The sequence below is a fragment of the Lepisma saccharinum genome, chromosome 30 (assembly GCF_977018435.1).
Source record: "Lepisma saccharinum chromosome 30, izLepSacc3.1, whole genome shotgun sequence".
Lineage (NCBI taxonomy): Eukaryota > Metazoa > Arthropoda > Insecta > Zygentoma > Lepismatidae > Lepisma > Lepisma saccharinum.
This window is the reverse complement of record NC_139258.1, coordinates 9,428,401-9,449,143: the sequence shown is the minus strand read 5'-3', so window position 1 is coordinate 9,449,143 and position 20,743 is coordinate 9,428,401. Positions and strand designations below refer to the sequence as shown.

General features: G+C 40.3%; 1 protein-coding gene across 3 annotated transcripts in view; it reads right to left on the bottom strand.

The window, feature by feature from the left end:
* Nucleotides 1-20,743, bottom strand: part of MED14 (mediator complex subunit 14) — a 136,479-nt gene that overhangs the window by 78,597 nt on the left and 37,139 nt on the right. For all 3 annotated transcript variants that reach the window (XM_083115640.1, XM_083115641.1, XM_083115642.1), the window contains exons 6-9: nucleotides 18,964-19,096; nucleotides 16,117-16,253; nucleotides 3,743-3,846; nucleotides 1,320-1,437 (exon numbers count right to left, since the gene is read on the bottom strand). In XM_083115640.1, the coding sequence (XP_082971766.1) occupies nucleotides 1,320-1,437; nucleotides 3,743-3,846; nucleotides 16,117-16,253; nucleotides 18,964-19,096 (492 nt within the window). The remainder of the gene's footprint in view (nucleotides 1-1,319; nucleotides 1,438-3,742; nucleotides 3,847-16,116; nucleotides 16,254-18,963; nucleotides 19,097-20,743) is intronic.

Genomic DNA, 20,743 nt, shown 5'->3' with positions numbered 1-20,743 from the left:
TACATTACAGGGAATTTATGGAAATACCGGGTCACTAAATCATTGCTAATTTATCAAAAAACCAATACTCCTATAACAGGCAATACACAGGGTGCCCATAAATTATTCATCTAACAACAGATCCAAATATCTTTACTGTATAAAGTTTGTCGGAAACAACAGACATGACATTACATTCATTCACTCAAAAGTATTTTTAGTGAACATAGTTCTCATTATTAATAAACCTCAACATGGGCACCCTGAGTGGATTTTACAATATCAAATCTAGTGATGAATTCACTCCGCGTGTTGCTGATCACATCCACATAGATTGATGCCACAGCCTTTTCAATTCTGGACATCAACTCCACCAAGTTCATAACGGTCTTGCTGTAGACGATTTACCCCACATAAAGAAATCTAGGGGTGTTAGGTCAGGGGATTTTCTTTCCCGCAAGCACAACACACACATTGCCTTTCCCTGCACAGTTTTGTCGCAATGCATGATTGTACAAAATGATGCCAAGTACAGGAAGAATCTTTTGAGATGTTATTCATGTATGAAATTCTTGCATAAAATCAAACGGCAAATTAAATCCAAATTTCTGATCACCAAATTTGATCTACAAGTCCCCACACAGTCAACCCGCAACGTGAAGCTCTTCCAGAATTCCAATACAAGGCTCTCCCTTCTACAGGCTTCCTCGCTCATATAATAACCTGCCTCCAAATGTGGACATATTCTTACCAGAGCACAATTTTTAATCTTAATTTATTTTCTGTGCCATCTTGTATTCTATTGTTTTCTGTTATTATTATTGTTGTTTTTCTGCTGTTACTGTTTCAGTGCAAAATGGTCATTCTGTTGTCTATCTGAAACTTTTGGTAAATAAAAAAAAAAGGCACTGTGCTTAGCACCACGGCATGAAGGCGTATAGGGGGTAACGCCACACACTTTCTTGATCCGGTCGTGAGTGGGGGTGATGTGATCAGCATCATGCCCCTGACTGCCTTTACCCCCCAGGATTTGCCCCAGGTAACCACATCATATGATGCTGTGTGGGTGCCGAGGCCGCTTCCCATTAAAAAAGTTACCGCATTTGAACCGGCTGGGGATCGAACCTGGGATCTTTAGCATGGTAGTCACACGCGTAATAAATAAACAAATGTTAATACTAATCACCTAAACTCTACTGGCATGTAAAGTTTTTTATGGACAACATTTATGGGGTGAATACTATCTGGACACGTTGTATGTCTCCAATCCCATATTATTGAACCAATCTATTTAGACTGTCTGTCAAGATGTGGCAAGTAAAAACATGAATTTGACTCACCTTGTTCCCGAGTGTTGGCACATGTACCACTGCAAGAGGGCGAGCCGAGTCATGGGGATCCACTTGCACGGTGAGACGAAATCCGAGTTCCGAACGTGGGTCTCTTGAAGTAAGCTCCCTGCAAGGAACACATCAACATAAACCTCAATCAACATTTCAATCAAATGGAAAATTTCTATTCTCGTTACAATGTGGCCTGCACTTTGCATACCCAATGCTTACTTTGCAAAGTCACGATATGCTTATGAAAGCTAACTAAATGACATGCTTTGCTTTCATGATTAATTTAGAAGGAAACACACGCAAAGTGGTAGCTTTGCAATGAATTATGATAGTCATTAAATTTAAAGACACACAGTAAATTTGCCAAGATACTCTTTTAATATTATACATTTCCAGTAGAACAACAAAGAATATCAGGTTAAAACTCATTTGCCATTTTTAGGGTATTTGTCACAACAAACTACTCTAATGTCTCTTAAAATTCATGGAGTCAGTTTGGAGGAAAGGTGGAGAAACTATTGTTGTGGTTTACGTTTGATATTGAACTGTACATCCATTACCAATAAATGTGTACATAAAAAAAGACTTCTTACAATTTGTCAGCCAAAAATAATTTGCATAAAGTAGGGATGGGCAGATATGAAATTTTGGCCGATACCGATAAAGTACGATATAAAATTTACCGATACCGATATTCTACCGATTCGATATAAAATTAGAAATGGTCTTTGAAGAACCTGAAATGTTCATTGATCTCTCTAATAAATGTGTGTTTCGTGGTGACTGCAATGCAAAAGAAGTTGAATATTTAGACATTTAGTTTTTTAGAAAGAAGGGCATGGAGATTATCCATAAAAATTACAACTAAATGGCAGAATTTTTCACTAAATTATCAGATATATCGGATCGGTAAAATAATCTGTAATTTTACCGATAAACCGATATGCCTATATCGGCCGATACCGTACCGATTAATTGGTCCCATCCCTAGCATAAAGGAATGATACTGTTTTCTCTATCTTTTTTTGAGGGGGGATATGACACATGCTATCAAAATTTAGGAGGCAGCATTATTTCGTAAAATATAGAAATATTAAATTCAACATGTATACATTTTTACAAAATAAGTTAACACCGCGGCCCCAGGCTGCAACATTTGCAATGAGGGGCAACGGGAGTCAAAATATATTTCCTTAGTAATTCATTTACTTTAGCTTGTTCCAAGTCACCCTTGCTACTTGCTGACCAGTTAGGAAGAATTTAGGGGAGGGGTAAGATCAATGAAAGTATTGGTAAAGCTAAAAAAGTGACTTTTGATAACAGGACAGTGGTAGACAGCCTGTTGTAATTATGGGGATTATGACATGATCAAGGGGGTAGGTGTCACTGACCTTGGAAGGAAGGTAGCATGACAGCCCTGAATGCAAGTGACAAACAATGACCAAATATAAGCTTAAGTGGTCTAAATTTACTAGGGATGGGACAGATTAATCGGTACTCTATCGGTATCCGCCGATATAGCCATATCGGTGTAACGGTAAAATTACAGATTATTTTACCGATCCGATGTATCGATTAAATAACTGATAATTTAGTGCAAAATTCTGCCATTTTGTTGTAATTTTTATGGATAAAATCCATGCCCTACTTTCTGAAAAAGTAAATGTCTAAATATTCAACTTCTTTTGCACTGCAGTCACCACGAAACACACATTTATTAAGATCAATGAACATTTCAGGTTCTTTAAGAACCATTTCTAATTTTATATCGGATCGGTAGAATATGGGGTATCGGTATCAGTAAATTTTGTATCGGTACTTTATCGGTATCGGTCAAAATTTCATATCGACCCATCCCTAAAATTTACTATGCTTTTTTGTACTTATGCTGTACATACACTATTATAAATTGACTAGGCCCAAATAAACAGAGAAACCTCGATTTTACGTTATTAAGGAGACCAAGTTGAAAGAATTCAAAATGCAGGAAAATATAAAATCCGGGAACATTTTACAGCATTTTGTTCCATTGGGACCATGAACATTGAATGTTTAAGGTGGGAAAATGTAAAACTAGGGTTCCACTGTAAGCAAGTAACCAAAATCAGTATACATTGATTCCATGTGTTAACGTAAAGAAATACATTTTAACTCTGGAAGAATGTAAAAATAGGAACATTTTATTCTTTGCACAATGGAAGCAAATGCAGAATAAACTTCTTTCACAATTTAATAAAAAAAAGCACAATAAAACAGAACGATTTTTTTCATGTAGAACATATTTCATTGAAGCTGGTTTAAGAAAAAATGAAATTTATTTTCAATCAAGTACAAAAGCCCCCTCGATTTTCCCTGACCAGAATTTCTACAGACACCCTGCTCTACATACTGGCAACCACAAGAGCTCACCCTACACTTACCTCCAGTACGAAATGGTCAAGCACTTTCCAGCTGTGTATTCATCCACATGTATGTGTTCACCCAGCCTGTCCCTGCATAGTCGAAGTGTCTGCGAGTACATCACCTGCAAAATTGTAACAACACCTGTAACATGATTCTGATTCATTCTCCATCTCCAATGGCAACATTAAGAATAATAGTTAAGAAGTGTATTTGCTATTTCTATCCAATCAGAACGTCCTCCTCCTTGGCCGTCTGGTCTAAGATGCTGTGTTTTGGGCTCTGAATGCGGGACGGCATCACTTTGAGTCCACCTGGGTTCAGTCTCTGGGTTCTCGGCCTGTGTATAGGACCGGTGGCAACCCACCATCATGAGGAAATTGGAGAGCTACGAGTGAGTAGCGTAGCCTGGTCTCGGAAATCTCCTATAACGACTGGGGGTTTGATGTGCTGACCCCACATTTCTCCATTACTGGTTGAAGAACTCCACACATCTATACTCCACGAGGCCTTAAAAAGATCGCTTCGCGGGCTTGCAGCAGACGACAATATGGGGGTGTGTCTGCGAGAACCAATCAGGTCCGCAAATGAGCGAGCCCGGTTGCCACAGCTAACTCGCTGCACCCTTCTGGAAGGCTGAGTGACCTCTGCCTCTTGCTACCTCGGCCTGTTTGTTCGGCTGAGGAGCAGACGACAAGAGAGTATCGGCAACAGTGTGCAAGCGACGTATGCTGTTAGCCGGCGAAGTGCTCTTTCTAAGGCCTCCTGCAGTATAGGTAGGATTGTGGGAGGGAGACTGGCAGTCGGGAGATAGGCCAAGGCCCTTCCAGGGCTGTCTAAACATGGATTATTATTATTACTATTATTATCCAATCAGCACAAAATATGCTATTATAGGCTGCAAAGAGACTTCACGAATTTGTAAGCTGATCATAAAAGTGGAGAAGTGCATTCACTATCAAAAAATCAACTTTGTATGTAAGTAAAAATAAATAGGTTAGTTGTGAGGCATTTCTTGTAAAAATTCTGTACTTTAAGCAGCGTGGTTATTATTTTATATAATTATTACATATTGTTTAACTGTGAAAAACGCATCACGGCAAACAACTTTTCTTGAGAACTTATCTTTGCTGGTCCGACTGGTTTGGTGCCACTAGCACTTAAAAATGCATTACACCCCTCGCCCCCCCCCCCCCCCAATGCTTGCCAAGTCTTTCAATACTCATTACAAAACAATGAAGAAAGGAAGCAAAAAATTTGAAGGTATCATCACAAGAAATTTTCTGTGCCTAGTGTACACATCATGAAGGACAAAGCGGAAAGTATTTAGATGCTGTTTATAAATTAACAGACAGCAGTATCGGTAGGATTTTATTTACCAATATTTCTGGCATTTAGTGTAATTTAGTGTAAAAATGTAGTGCCATACTTTTGCAGAGTATAATTATTAGAGCCCGGATTTATAAGCACAATCAAGCAGTAAAATAAGCAAGTTAATAAGCACCAAAATAAGCATAAACAAATACAGGAAAATCTGAAAAAATATTTGTTTATTAGATCTCTTATCTTATTCAAAGCTGTTAAAAGTATGTAAGAAAGGTCATCCTGAGATTTTCTTGTGTGAAGCTCCTGCATCTGTCAGTGAAGAATGATTTGTACAGTGAAAATGTTCTTTCCACATAGCATGACATCACAGGCGTATGTGAAAAAAACCACATTTCTTCTTCAGTGAATTCCTCTTCAATGTCTGTTTCTTCACCAGGAATATTTTTATAAATTTGGCACAGTGTTTTGTAACCAGGATTTTTCAGTAATTCCTGACTGAGCTTGTCTGACACAATTTTACCAACACCGTGAGTTTCTGAAGACAACGTTACTGAAATTTCATCAATAAGAGAAAGCGAATGTTTCAATGTAATATTTCGAGCTTTCAACTTTGTTATAATATCAGGTAATTTGGAAAAATGATTATGGATGCCCTGTATCTTTTCTAGAATGCCGTATCTCTCGTGTGGCTATTTAGAAGCATTGATCTCGTCATCCCGATGCCGTAGTGTGATTGAAATATGACAGATATGAGTAAAATATGCTATTTTAAACCAAAATCGTAAAATAAGCAGGCATAACCGTTTCCTGCAGAAATAAGCATTTATAAGCACTTTCAACCTTAGTTAAATAGCTCATCAAGGTATGTAATACGAAGTATAACCTTTCTTCTTACCATTAGAAGTCTGGAAAAGAATATGAATGTTGTTTATAAATCTAGGCTCAATTATCCTAGAAATTATGCAAAAATTTGAAATTTCCTGTAATGTTGCACCCATAGTGTGGGAAAAATTTATTTGGTGTATACATAAACTAACTAACTAACTCTCTAGCCTTCTTAAACCCGAAGGTTCATGGCTGCAGCAACACAGGCCTTCCATCTTTCCCTATCTTGAGCAAGATCTATATACTCTTTTCCATCCCTACCGATTTCCCTTAGGTCCATCTCGACGTTGTCCCTCCATCTTCGTCTTGGCCTTCCTACTGGTCTCTTACCATCAGGTTTCCCAACAAGAATCCTGAAAACTCCTCTTTCCTCTCCCATTCGTGCCACATGGCCTGCCCACCTAAGTCTTCTTGATTTAATTATTCTAATAATGTCTGGACATGAATATAAATTATGTAGTTCTAAATTATGTAACCTTCTCCACTCACCTGTCTCCTCATCCCTTTTAGGTCCAAATATTTTCCTAAGGATCCTATTTTCAAATACTCTCAATTTATGTTCCTCTTTCAATGTAAGGGACCAAGTTTCACACCCATATAATACTACAGGCAAAATTACGGTTTTGTATATTTTAACTTTTAGATTCTTAGATATTAAACGAGAAGACAAAAGTTTATGAAGAGAGAAGTAACATGCATTTCCTGAATTAAGCCTACTTTTTATTTCCTCTTTAATATAATTTTCATTTGTTAATATTACTCCTAAGTATTTGAATTTGGAAACTGTTTCAAACGAGTTGTTATCAATAATTAGATTTTGATTATTACCTAACACTTGGTTTCGGCCTGTAAGCATATATTTAGTTTTCTCTTTGTTAACTTCCAAACCTATCTCTTTAGCAGTTTTGAAAAATATTTTAGCATTATTCTTAATTGTATTCACATCATCCCCCAGTAAGTCTACATCATCTGCATATGCTAACAACTGAGTCACACCATTTAATTTTAGTCCTTCTTTAGTTTCGTTTACCTTCCTAACAGCATATTCTAAGGCAAAATTAAAGAGCAATGGAGATAATGCATCTCCTTGTTTTAACCCATCATGAATTGTAAATTTGTCAGACATATTAATACCCACACGAATTTTACTTTCTGTTTCACTGGTGCATATTTTTATCATACTAACAAGCTTCTTAGGTATTCCAAACTCTACTAATATATTATATAATTTATCTCTTTTGACCGAATCATATGCTTTTTTGAAATCAATGAATAGCTGATGGACATTTTGATTATATTCCCACTTTTTTTCAAGTGTCTGTCTGATGTGAAAAATTTGATCTGTAGTTGATCTGTTGCGTTTAAATCCACATTGATAATCACCTATAATTTCATTAGCATATGGGGTTAGTCTTGTTAAAAGAATGTTAGATAATATTTTATATGTTGTTGAGAGTAGAGAAATTCCACGGTAATTATTGCAGTTCATTTTATCACCTTTTTTAAACACAGGAACAATTATGGATTCTTTCCACTGTTGAGGGATTTCTTCTTTATTCCATATTAAACAAATTAATTTATGAATTTGACAAATTAATGAATTTCCACCATATTTAATTAACTCAGCTGGTATTAAATCAATGCCAGGTGCTTTGTTATTCTTTAGCCTTTTAATAGCATCTTTAACTTCAGTCAAGTTAGGTTCTGGGACTAAAGGTTCTGCTGTGTGTACTTCATTTACTTCTGATTTATCTCCTACATGGACATTTAAAAGGTCATTAAAGTAGTTCTTCCATCTATTTAGAATATCGCTTGGGTCAGCAAGAAAATCACCGTCTTTATCTTTTATCAAGTTTAATTTAGGTTGCCACCCCTTTCTAAACTCATTTACACCTTTATATAAATCTCTGATATTTTTATTTTTGCTGTTTGTTTCAATTTCGTTAATTTTGCTTTTCAAGTAATCTCTTTTTTTACTTCTAAACGTGCGGTTAACTTCTCGCTTTATTCTATTATAATTGTTTAGATTTGTATCATCAGAGTTATTTAACCACCTAAGTCTAGCCTGATTTCTTATTTCTATTAGATTATGACATTCATTATCAAACCATGGCTTACTTTTTCTCGGTTTATGGTATCCTATACTTTCTTTAGCTGCTGATTCTATTGCATTACGTATGTGCTCCCAATTCTTATTTACGTCTGTTTCATTTATATTTTCATCATCATTTAAATCCTGCAAAACATCAAATCTATTGGACAGTTTAATTTGGTAATCTTTCTTAATTCTTTCATCAGTAAACTTTCCTGTATCAAATTTTAGAACTTTTAGATTTTGTTGCTTATGATTTATCACTGAGAGTCTTTCTCTTAATTTAGCAATTACTAAATAATGGTCACTGGCACAGTCAGCACCTCTATGTGTACGAACGTCAATTATACTAGTATGCCTTCTCTTATCAATGAGAATATGATCTATCTGATTATGAGTTTTACCATCTGGAGAAGACCAGGTATATTTATGGATATCTTTATGTTTAAAAGTGGTACTTTTCACAATTAAATTCTTTGAGGTTGCAAAAGTAATCAATCTTATACCATTATCATTACTTAATTCATGAAGACTTTCTTTACCAATCGTGGGTTTAAATGTCTCTTCTTTCCCAATCTGTGCATTACAGTCACCTAACAGAATTTTCATATCATACTGAGAAAATTTATCAAAGACCTGTTCTAACTCTGTATAAAAATCATCTTTAGTATTATCATCTTTATCTTCCGTTGGTGCATGTATGTTTATTAAAATAATTTTACACCACCTACCCTGTAAAACTGCATATGATATCCTATCATTAATAAATTCTATTGTTTTAAGAGCCGAGATAATTCTATTATTTATGAAAAAGCCTGTTCCAAAATTATGATTTTCAGTACCACCATAGAAAAAAGTATAATTTTTAGTTTTACAATTCCCTTCTCCTGGCCACCTAACTTCCTGGACAGCTACTACATCTAATTTATACTTGACTATCTCATTAACTGTACACTGAAATGCCCCAGGCCGGTAAAGGCTCAGAACATTCCAGGTGCCTAATTTAATATTTTCTTATTCCTAACGTAGATCTTATCCTTAGTCCAGGGACCTCCCAAAGTAGTCCCCACCCGGAGATCCGAACGGGGGACTATTTTACCTCCGGAATATTTTACCTTGGGAACATCCATGGCCTTATATTGCTGATTCTTGACATGGCTTTTTACAGTGCAGAGTTGTCAGCTCTACGCCTAACCCCCAATATGAATGGAGGAACTACTACACAAGACAAACACAAACACATTAGACAGCACAACTACTACACAAGACACACACAAACACTTCACAACTATAACACAATATAAACACAAACACACCACAACTACTACACAAGACAAACACAAACAGATTAGACTGCACAACTACTACGCAAAACAAACCTACTAGACAGCACAACTACTACACAAACATACTAGACAGCACAACTACAACACAAGACACATACATACACACCACCGATACTACACAAGACAAATACAGGGTGGGAAATAACCCCTTGCCAGGGGTCCACAGTAAAAAGCAACAACATTTATTCTTCCTAGTCTTGCCAATATTGATTCGATTTCCCCCTTCGAAGGCAACTGGAAGGAGGGTTAGGTTACTAATTACCAACATTTGAAATTGCAGGATGTACTTGTATTAGTAATATTATTGTATTATTAATTCCATGTATGTATGTTACAAGCTACGAGAAATTAAATAAAAAGGAAAGGAAAACTATAACTATTCACAAGATAAGCTGAACTTCTGTACTTAAGAATTTAATTTGAAGATATAAAAGTGTTTTACTTGCCTAAGCACTGCAGTAACTTATGACAAATAATTCTTAGGTATGTATTTACCACTGTCTACTAAGAGCCCAATCGAGATAAGTAACGTTCTTTCAAATTATTCCCTTATTGATATTTCACTCCACAAAATAAGCATATTTACATCATGACATTGCTTGTAACCCTTGTTTTCGTACCGGGAAGTAAACATTACTTGAAAAGGCTGCGTTGAAGACCCCTAGTATTGGAATTTGTATTTTTGTTATTTAGCGTTGCTTTTCTGCCACTTTTGAGTAATCACTATGCATGGCTTGGTGAAAATTGAAATCATGACCACTAGACCCTGGATACCTGCGTAGGTGAGACCAGGGTTGTTAGAGGTCCAGGAATTTTAAATAAATTCAATTCCGGTCCAGGAGAGAAAATCAGCAAGCGTAAATTGGTTCTGCACCGTAAAGAACTTTTTTATCTATAAAGTATTTCAATTCGGTCTAAGAACCGGGACCCCTTGAATATGTAATGCAGAGAAAGAGAAAACAAGATGAGATCGGAGAACAGACAACCCTACCAAATAATGCCAACACGCTAAGACATGGAGCTGCTCTCTACTTGCAAGCCGTGTCGGGTGTCAGCATTGTGCGGTGTCCGTCGAGGACTCCTGGGTCAAGTACTCAAGGTTCATCTCAGCCTGATAGATATATCTTAAGTTTGTTACTTTCTCCGTCGTTGCTGGCGAGAAGAAAGGGATTATCTATTATAAATTCCCTACATGGCTTGCATCTGTCTGCAGATACATCATATTCTTTTCACGGCCACCTGCACACAACGTCTAACGTCTAGCACAATTTAAATTCGGTCCAAGTTCCGTATCGTTACATTCAAAAAAGGTTCCTGTACCGTATTTAAATTGATGCGGGAAAGAAGGTACCTGGACCGAATTAAAATTCTTCCGTAAAAAAAGGTTCCTGGTGTATACATAAGAAGTACTTTAATTAGGAATGGGTTAGATTATTTGGTACTTCATTGGTATCGGCCGATATAGGCATATCACTGTATTGGTAAAATTACAGATTATTTTACAGATCTGATATATTTATAAACATCTTACAAAATTCCGCCATTTTGTTTTAATTTTTATGGCTAATCTCCATGCCCTACTTGTAAAAAAGTAAATGTCTAAATTTGCAACTTCTTTGGCACTGTAGTCACATCGGAACGCACACTTATTAAGGTCAGTGATCCATTTGGAATCTTATATTATGTGATCGCCTACCAATCCTCGTAGCACTTCTGGCAACTGGAGAATCGCAGGGGACCAACTTCCTTACTGGGATTTTTACCTTTCAGGTTTAAACCACCTACGCTTACTCATGCAAAATGTCAAAACCAAGTCTGGGGTTAGTAATTTTAGGTTTTTATTAATTTTCACATGCATTGCAAAAACTTACAACCACGGCTTCCATTCAGCTAAGCCACAGAATATCTCCACACTGCTATTCGTCTATTTTATACAATGTGATTGCCAATATGGCTTTTCTTTACATCGCTGTTAAAGTTATAATTCATACAGTGTGATTGCCATTGTAGCTTTTTACACCTTTTACACCGTACACCTTTTACCAATCCTATATCCTGAACCTATGGAGAGTTCGATGTGGTTATGATTTATACATAACCTAAATGTGAGCAGCCTCAGGAAGGGAGCAGTTGCGCCCCGAAACGTCGCAGGAGTTACCTCGATACTCACAAAACAGTAGTTTATATTATATATATATATATATATATATATATAAAAATCAAATAAGGTAAAAGGAAACACTCACCGGACAGTAGGAAAATTCAAAATTTTCGCTAATTTATAGCATCATCGGTGTGAGAAGAAACAGAAGACGGAACCGGAAGTTGGGGTCCTGCAGAGTTGCCAGGTCCCCATTGAAGAAGAAGCGGTGCGTAGAACGAAAAAAACACTGTTTCGTCACCAGGCTCGTCGTAAACTGTGAGTGTGTAGGATGAGTTGGGAGGGAGGGCGGGAGGGTGGGTGAGGGTTGGGCATTACTGGGTGGCCTTGTTCAGGCCAGGTGGAGTGGTTGCACTCATGGCCGATATATAGGCCCTCTCCCATCTTTTGCGAACAGAGGTGTTGGCTGGTTGGGGTAGGAGGTGGATGATCGCTACCCGGAAGCAGTCGTTGAAACTGATGTTGTGGTGGTTGGTGTGGACGGCGACAGTGAAGTCCAGGTTGTGGGTGGAGGAGCGGTGGTTATTGATGCGGAGGTTGAGGGCCGTAGATGTTTCCCCCAGGTAAAAATCACCACAGATGTTGCAGGTGAGGATGTAGATAAGGTTTGAGGCATGGCAGGTCCCTTTGGGATGGAGGGTAAATTTGCCAGTGGCCGTGTGCACCTGGAGGGTGTGAGAAGTGATGAGGATGGGACAGGTCTTGCACCTGGGCCGGTTGCATTTATGGGCAGGGGGGTGTTGGATGTGTGGTGAAGGAGTGTTGTGGACCAGGATGTTTTGGAGGTTAGGGGGGCGTTTGAAAACCACCCTGGGTTTGTCGGGAAATATGTTTTTGGTTTCGGGATCACTGTGGAGGATTGGGAGAAGAGAGTGCAGTGTGTGCCTGATTTTGTTGAGGTGGGGATGATATTGGGTGATGAGTGCAGGTGGGTTGGTGGCAGCAGGTTTCTTGGTGGTAGTGGTATGTGAGGCAGCTCGTGATATTTGCTTGGTGACCAGGATGGAGGGATATCCACGGGTAACCAGGGCCTGGTGTAGGCGGAGGTTATAATTCTGGCGGGAGGTGGGTGAGGTGTTCAGGCGCTGTCCCCTGAGGGCCAGAGAGAATGGAATTGCTTTTTTGGTGTGGAACGGGTGGGAGCTGGAGAAGTGTAGGTATTGCATGTGGTTAGTGGGTTTTATGTGGATGGAGGTAGTCAGGTGTCCTCCCTCGATGTGCACGTCCACATCCAGGAAGGTGATCTGGTTGGGGGAGTGGGTCCAGGTGAATTTTAGGGAGCGGAAGTGGTTAAGTTGGTCCAGGAAGGCTGACAAGGATGGTTCTCCATGTGTCCAGAGCATGAAGATGTCGTCGATGAAGCGGAGCCAGATGAGGGGTTGGAGGGGTTGGGTAGCCAAAAACTCTTGCTCAAGTTGGCCCATGAAGAGGTTTGCATAGGACGGGGCCATTCTGGTACCCATGGCTGTACCTCGGATCTGTAGGAAATTTTGGTTTTCAAAGGTGAAGTTGTTGCAAGTGAGGACAAGGTGGGCTAGGTGGGTCAGGAAGTTGGTTCTGGGGTTGTGAGGTTTGGGTCTGCTATTGAGATAGAATTCTATGGAGCGGAGGCCATGGGAGTGAGGTATGTTGGTGTAGAGGGAAGTGACATCAATGGTGGCAAGGATGGTATTTGGGGGCAATGGTGGGAGGGTGCTGATTTTCTGGAGGAAGTGGTTGGTGTCATGGAGGTAGGAGGGCAGAGCTTTCACAAGAGGCTGGAGATGGGAGTCAACAAAGGCTGAGATTCGTTCTGTAGGTGAGTTATAGCTGGACACAATGGGTCTGCCAGGGTTGCCAGGTTTGTGGATTTTGGGCAATAGATAGAAGGTGGGGGTGCGGGGATTGTCGGGTATTAACATGGCGGTGGTACGAGCTGTTAGGCCTTCAGGTGGGCCGCGGGTGTGGATGAAGTCCCGGATTTTGGTGAGGTGTTCGGCGGATAGGTCAACTGTGGTGGGTTTGTAGGTGGAGGGGTCAGCCAGCTGGCGGTTGGCTTCCGCCAGGTAGTCTTGAGAGTTCAAGACCACCGTGGTGGACCCCTTGTCAGCTGGGAGGATTTTGATGTTGTGGTTGTTGCGGAGGTCTCTGAGAGCTTTCTGTTGGGGGGGATTGAGGTTAGGTTGGTTGTGAAAGTTATTTAAGAATGAGCTGTCAGAGGTGGTGGAAATGACGGCAGTGATGTATCTTTCCAAGGGGTGGTTGGTGGGCAGGGGGGGTGGATCTTGGGAGGAGGGGGGGCTAAATTGAAGGAGGCTCGGGTGGGTTTCACTGGTAGTAGTTTGGAGTGAGGGATTTTTGGCCCAGAAATGTTGCCATCGGAGGCTGCGAGCAAATGTGTGTATGTCAAAAAGTAGGCGGAATTGGTTGGGGGGAGTTGTGGGGGAGAAGGTGAGGCCTTTGGATAAAACAGCTATTTCATCAGTGCTCAGTTTATGGCTGGATAAATTGAGTACAGTCTGGTTGTTTTTGAGTGGGTTAGGGTCATTGGTGGTCATGGATCTGGTAGGGGTGGGTTTGTCCGTGGACTGGTTGTTTCCCAAGGTGCGATGTATGGGAGTGCAGTTTTGGTTTTCAGGGGGGGTCTGTGGTGGTGTGGGAGGGGTGGGCAATGGTAGAGGGGGGTCGGGTAATAGCGGGCATGTTGGTGTGGGACTGAAATTGGGCGGCAGTGGAAGGGGAAGGGTGCAGCCAGTCTGAAAAGCTTGACGGCAGAGATTGGAGAGTTTTTGGAGGTGTTTAGTGTTAAGATCACTGGCAACAACTTCACCTTTGAAAACCAAAATTTCCTACAGATCCGAGGTACAGCCATGGGTACCAGAATGGCCCCGTCCTATGCAAACCTCTTCATGGGCCAACTTGAGCAAGAGTTTTTGGCTACCCAACCCCTCCAACCCCTCATCTGGCTCCGCTTCATCGACGACATCTTCATGCTCTGGACACATGGAGAACCATCCTTGTCAGCCTTCCTGGACCAACTTAACCACTTCCGCTCCCTAAAATTCACCTGGACCCACTCCCCCAACCAGATCACCTTCCTGGATGTGGACGTGCACATCGAGGGAGGACACCTGACTACCTCCATCCACATAAAACCCACTAACCACATGCAATACCTACACTTCTCCAGCTCCCACCCGTTCCACACCAAAAAAGCAATTCCATTCTCTCTGGCCCTCAGGGGACAGCGCCTGAACACCTCACCCACCTCCCGCCAGAATTATAACCTCCGCCTACACCAGGCCCTGGTTACCCGTGGATATCCCTCCATCCTGGTCACCAAGCAAATATCACGAGCTGCCTCACATACCACTACCACCAAGAAACCTGCTGCCACCAACCCACCTGCACTCATCACCCAATATCATCCCCACCTCAACAAAATCAGGCACACACTGCACTCTCTTCTCCCAATCCTCCACAGTGATCCCGAAACCAAAAACATATTTCCCGACAAACCCAGGGTGGTTTTCAAACGCCCCCCTAACCTCCAAAACATCCTGGTCCACAACACTCCTTCACCACACATCCAACACCCCCCTGCCCATAAATGCAACCGGCCCAGGTGCAAGACCTGTCCCATCCTCATCACTTCTCACACCCTCCAGGTGCACACGGCCACTGGCAAATTTACCCTCCATCCCAAAGGGACCTGCCATGCCTCAAACCTTATCTACATCCTCACCTGCAACATCTGTGGTGATTTTTACCTGGGGGAAACATCTACGGCCCTCAACCTCCGCATCAATAACCACCGCTCCTCCACCCACAACCTGGACTTCACTGTCGCCGTCCACACCAACCACCACAACATCAGTTTCAACGACTGCTTCCGGGTAGCGATCATCCACCTCCTACCCCAACCAGCCAACACCTCTGTTCGCAAAAGATGGGAGAGGGCCTATATATCGGCCATGAGTGCAACCACTCCACCTGGCCTGAACAAGGCCACCCAGTAATGCCCAACCCTCACCCACCCTCCCGCCCTCCCTCCCAACTCATCCTACACACTCACAGTTTACGACGAGCCTGGTGACGAAACAGTGTTTTTTTCGTTCTACGCACCGCTTCTTCTTCAATGGGGACCTGGCAACTCTGCAGGACCCCAACTTCCGGTTCCGTCTTCTGTTTCTTCTCACACCGATGATGCTATAAATTAGCGAAAATTTTGAATTTTCCTACTGTCCGGTGAGTGTTTCCTTTTACCTTATTTGATTTTTACTTAGCCCTTTTGGCCCTCCTTGCTTTTATCCTATATATATATATATATATATATATATATATATATATGTTTCACTTGTGCAATTACAGAAATAAACTTACAACTGAAACATAGAATTTTAGAAAAATATTAGAAAACTAGCGTTGAGCTGATACCACTTTCTATCGATGCCGATAGTCATACCACTTTCTATCAATGCCAATAGATACGAAACGTCGCAGGAGTTACCTCGATACTCGCAAAACGTAAGTTAATATTATATATATATTAAACTTGTGACTAATTCGCACAACCTTCATTATGAGTACAAGTGAAACACTTACTTCTAACTGCAGCGACTGACAGAAGAAATGTAGGCAGTTGTAGACCTCTGAGAGCGGCTGAGGGTTGTCCACGAGACGAGACTGGATCAGCTGGTGGATGTAGAGCACTTGGAGAGAGTGAACCAGGGCTTTCCCATCTGAAATTACAAAGCATTGGATGTAGAAGGTTTTGAAAATTCCTTTGCAAGATGTATGTTTGTTGCGATGTGGTACAATCAGCGCAAGTTATTTTAATTCCTTCACTTTATGTGTATTTACGAAATGGGATTGTAGAAGCTGTCTTCAGCTTATTCGAGTTTTCTGTTTCAAGAACTTGAACCTGGAGGTCTCAAGTATCTTGCTTTGCTCTACTTTGAATATGAATTTAAAATTTTGGGTGCGTCAGCACTATTTTGCACCCGTCACATTATACAAGGTCCAGCCCCTTACCGTTACAAATAACAACTCTAATGTTGCATAACTAAAATCTTAAAATATTCTGACTTTCGTTAAAAGCTGAGGCTGTAAACGGGCACTCAGCACACATAAGGACAAGACACAGAATTATACTGGCCATAGGGCCAGTCGAGAAGAGCCTCGTTAATCTACAAAATGCAGTCCAAGGTGTACTATGTGGAAGGTCACCCCTCTTTGCTCTACTAACTGACCTACAAAGCCAGCCCTACCATATTTACATGTATCAAAGTGAAAAATCAGGAGAAAGCAGATCTGGCTCGGCAGCTCAGTTGGTGGAGAAATGGCACAGTATGCCAGAGGGTTGGGTTCGAATCCTGGTCAAGTCAGCATTTCTCAACAAAATTTCTATTTAGATGTAAAAGAGATGGATAAAGTTACAGGATACTGAAGTGCATAATCAGGTAACAGAATAATTAGAAAGCTGTGTATAGAGCAACAACAAAAGAACCTTCGGCTAAAATCGTTTGTGCACCTTCCTCTCGATCCGTTCAGCTCGGGCCATAAAGAAGCATGGTTTACCCAGACCCTCTCCATCTCGCGGGAATATGGTACACATAAGTCACGGGTCTGAGCAAGTTTTTTTGCCTGTGATTCCACTATAGCATGCATGGGAGAGAATAGATAACTTCAGGGAACTTGTTGGGGAACCTGATGGAAGTCCCTAGAGTTGACTGACTTTGGCCAGGTTAGGAACAGATAAATTAAATATGTTGCTGTGATAATTGAGTTTAGAATAGCCAGAGTTAGTTGGGTTCTTCATTCTCCAATCGCTCCTTACCTATGACCATAACACAAATGATATGTATGTCTTCCCAAACTTAATAATAAAAAGTAAATTTATTTTACACTTCAAAACAATATTATTATGTACGTAAAGTTTATTTTAAATCCACTTTATACCTGGATAAGCTAGTCATGATTGGATCTATATTATTAACCTTTAGCCACCCGAGCCGATTTTCAGCAAAATGCAGAGTTTTATAAAAATGACTGTAGATCGGACGCTAATTGCCGTAGACAGACAAATGACATATCGTTTTACTCGGAATGAACCATAGATTCTGACTATATAAAATTTATGCACATTCGGCGGATATATACGGAGGGAGGGGGGACTGAAAATTACAAAATTTTTGAAGAAAAAATGGGGAATAACCCCCCCCCCCCAACAAAAAGTACAAGACATTGTAACAATACACATGTAAATAATCGCTGGAGTGTTAGGAACAAGAAAATAATTGCACTATTATCATATGATCAATAGAACACGACTTGTACCCCCAAAACGACATGTCTGCACGCCAATGACTCGAGTCTCCAATTTCAACAAAATGCATAGTTAGTTACCTTCAAACAACTGTAGATCGGACGCTAATTGCCGTAGACAGACAAATGATATATCGTTTTACTCGGAATGAATCTTCCCCTTTCCTATTTTTAGACAATGGAAGTCACATTGCAGCAACTTGAAAAACATGTGCTTGGCAACAAAAATCTGTTTTCATCTTGCTTTCGAACTTTTCTTTGTAATAGCGCAGATTTCTTCAATCCCCCCTCCCCCCTTGTGGCGACACGGGGAAAATTCCTTGTGACCTTGGGTACCGGGAAGCAAACTTATCACTCGTCTAGTTTCCAGTGGTGGAAGAAAAGAATTGCTAACAAATACAGCCTTTGTTTGTCGGAATTATTTTTCCTTTGCGAGGAAGCTGCCATTTTCCCTCCTTTTTTGTTCGACACCAAGACCTGCAAGAGTCATAATTGTTTAATATGTGTGTTAACAATAATGTAAAAGAAGAAAATCGCAAATCCAGCCAAAAATAGCGACATTATAACGTAAAAACTATGAACATGCTAGAGGATCTCGATCGAGACGCAAGGGGTTACATGTAGGATCTCGATCGAGACGCTCGGGATGCAAAAGTTTAAAGTGGGATCCGAACCACTGTGCTTCTCCGGGAATAGAACCTGGGGTCTCTTGATTACAAGGTGTTATCGTAACCACTACACCATTGGAAGGGCCCGACCCTGTGGCCGAGTGGTTAGCACATCATGCTGCGATGCCAAGGGTCCCGGGTTCGAATCCCGGTCGGGCTTGGTTGTATGTGAATGTCCATTCATCATTTTCATCACTCATCCCCATTTCGCAAATTAGCCAAGAGGCACAAAACGCGAAGTAAAATGAACTGAATCAATCAAAACCATTGGGAAGCTCAAAATCATGTGTGTTATGTAAAGAAGCATGTGTATTCAATTGATGGTTCAATCAATCATACTGCATTTCTCTCACGTCTTGTAACAACTACTTTGCATGAACAACATTACAGCTTTTGAAATAGCGCTTTTGTATAAGGACTAGAGTCCTGCCCTCCACCGTGAAAATAAAGAAAATACCTCCTGTCTCCTTGTCCTCTACGAGTATGTCGATGTCCAGCAGCCTCCAAGGAATGTTAGGTCCATCCCCCATCACAGTGAGCGACACTTCAAACTCATGCTCCACGTGGAATGTTACTCTGCCTCCTTCGATCTGCAATTTCAACTCATTATTTTCTACTTCGAACAAAAAGGCAACAGACAAAATAATTAATTTTGTGTGTCGTCAGGAGAAAACTGACATTTTTAGCAGTGTCTTGATTTAGACCACCAAGTTTGACTGTCAAAACAAATCTACATTATAGGAATTTTGTGGTGTCATTTCAAGATTCCATTCTGATAATTTTCTCCACACCGCACCAAGTAGGATGATGCTCCAAATTTTACATGACCAGATTCTCTCTCTCTCTCTCTCTCTCTCTCTCACACACACACACACACACAAGTGCATGGCCCCCTTCCCACAAACACAAAGCAGAATGCATGCATATAAACATATTACTGCTGTAATATACAGTGGAACCTCAATTTTACGTTTTTCAGGGGAACAAGCTAAAAAAAACAACTTAAAATGTAAAACCAAGAAAAATTTTATAACATTTTGCTATGTTGGGACCATCAAAATTGAATGTATAGTGTGGGGAAAATGTAAAATAAAGGTTCCACTGTATTATCTTCACATATAAAAACTTAAATAGCAGCACTTTGTACTGTATTCTTGCAGTTCAATACAGTTTCTGCATTTTTACCTAATTTTCTTTCAATAATAATATCATACCAATATCCGATCGTGACTTTTGGCCCACCCTGTGCTTTCATTTAACCTTTTGAGTCCCAAGGCCTTTTTCACATGTAAGCCTCTGTGTCCCAAGGCGATTTTGAGCAAAATGCAGAGTTTCAATTAAATGAGTGTAGATCGGAGACTAATTGCCCTAGAGAGATGAGTGATATACCGTTGTACGCGGAATGAACCAGAGATTCAGACTATATAAAATTTATGCAAATTCGGCATATATGTGGCGGGGGGCAGGGGGCTAACTCTCAAAATTCCAAAATTTCGGAAAAAAAAAATTGGTTCCCCCACCCTCCCCTCAAGAAAAAAGTACATGACAGTGTCGACATGCACATGGAAATGATCGCTGACATGTAAGGAACACAAAAATATTTGCATTATTATCATATGACCAATGCAACTTGAGTTGTACCCCCAAAAGGAATGGTCGGCAAGCCACTGATTCAAGCTTCAAAATGCAGCGGTACCTTGAAATGAATTTAGCTCAGAGACTATTTGCCCTGGAGATATAAACGATATACCGTTGTACGCAGAATGAATCACAGATTCAGATGATATATAATTTATGCACATTTGGTGAATATATGGAGGGGGAAAGGGGGGAAATCCCCTGAAAATACTTTTTTTAAAAAATGGGGTTTCTCCCCCCCCAAAAAAAAGGATATGAAAAGTTCAAAATGCACATAGAAATTATCGCTGGCATGTAAGAAACAGAAAAATATTTTCATTTTCGTCATATGACCAATATTACGCGAGTTGTACCCCTGAAACGAAAGGCTTGTACGCCACTGTCTCAAGCTTCGGAATTTAGCGAACTGCAGAGTTACATTGAAATCACTATAGCTCAGAAACTAATTGCCCTAGAGAGATGAGTGATATACCGTTGTACGCGGAATGAACCAGAGATTCAGACTATATGAAATTTATGCAAATTCGGCATATATATGGAGGGGGAAGGGAGAAAACCCCCAAAAATTATTTTAAAAAATTGTCACTTCACCCAAAAAA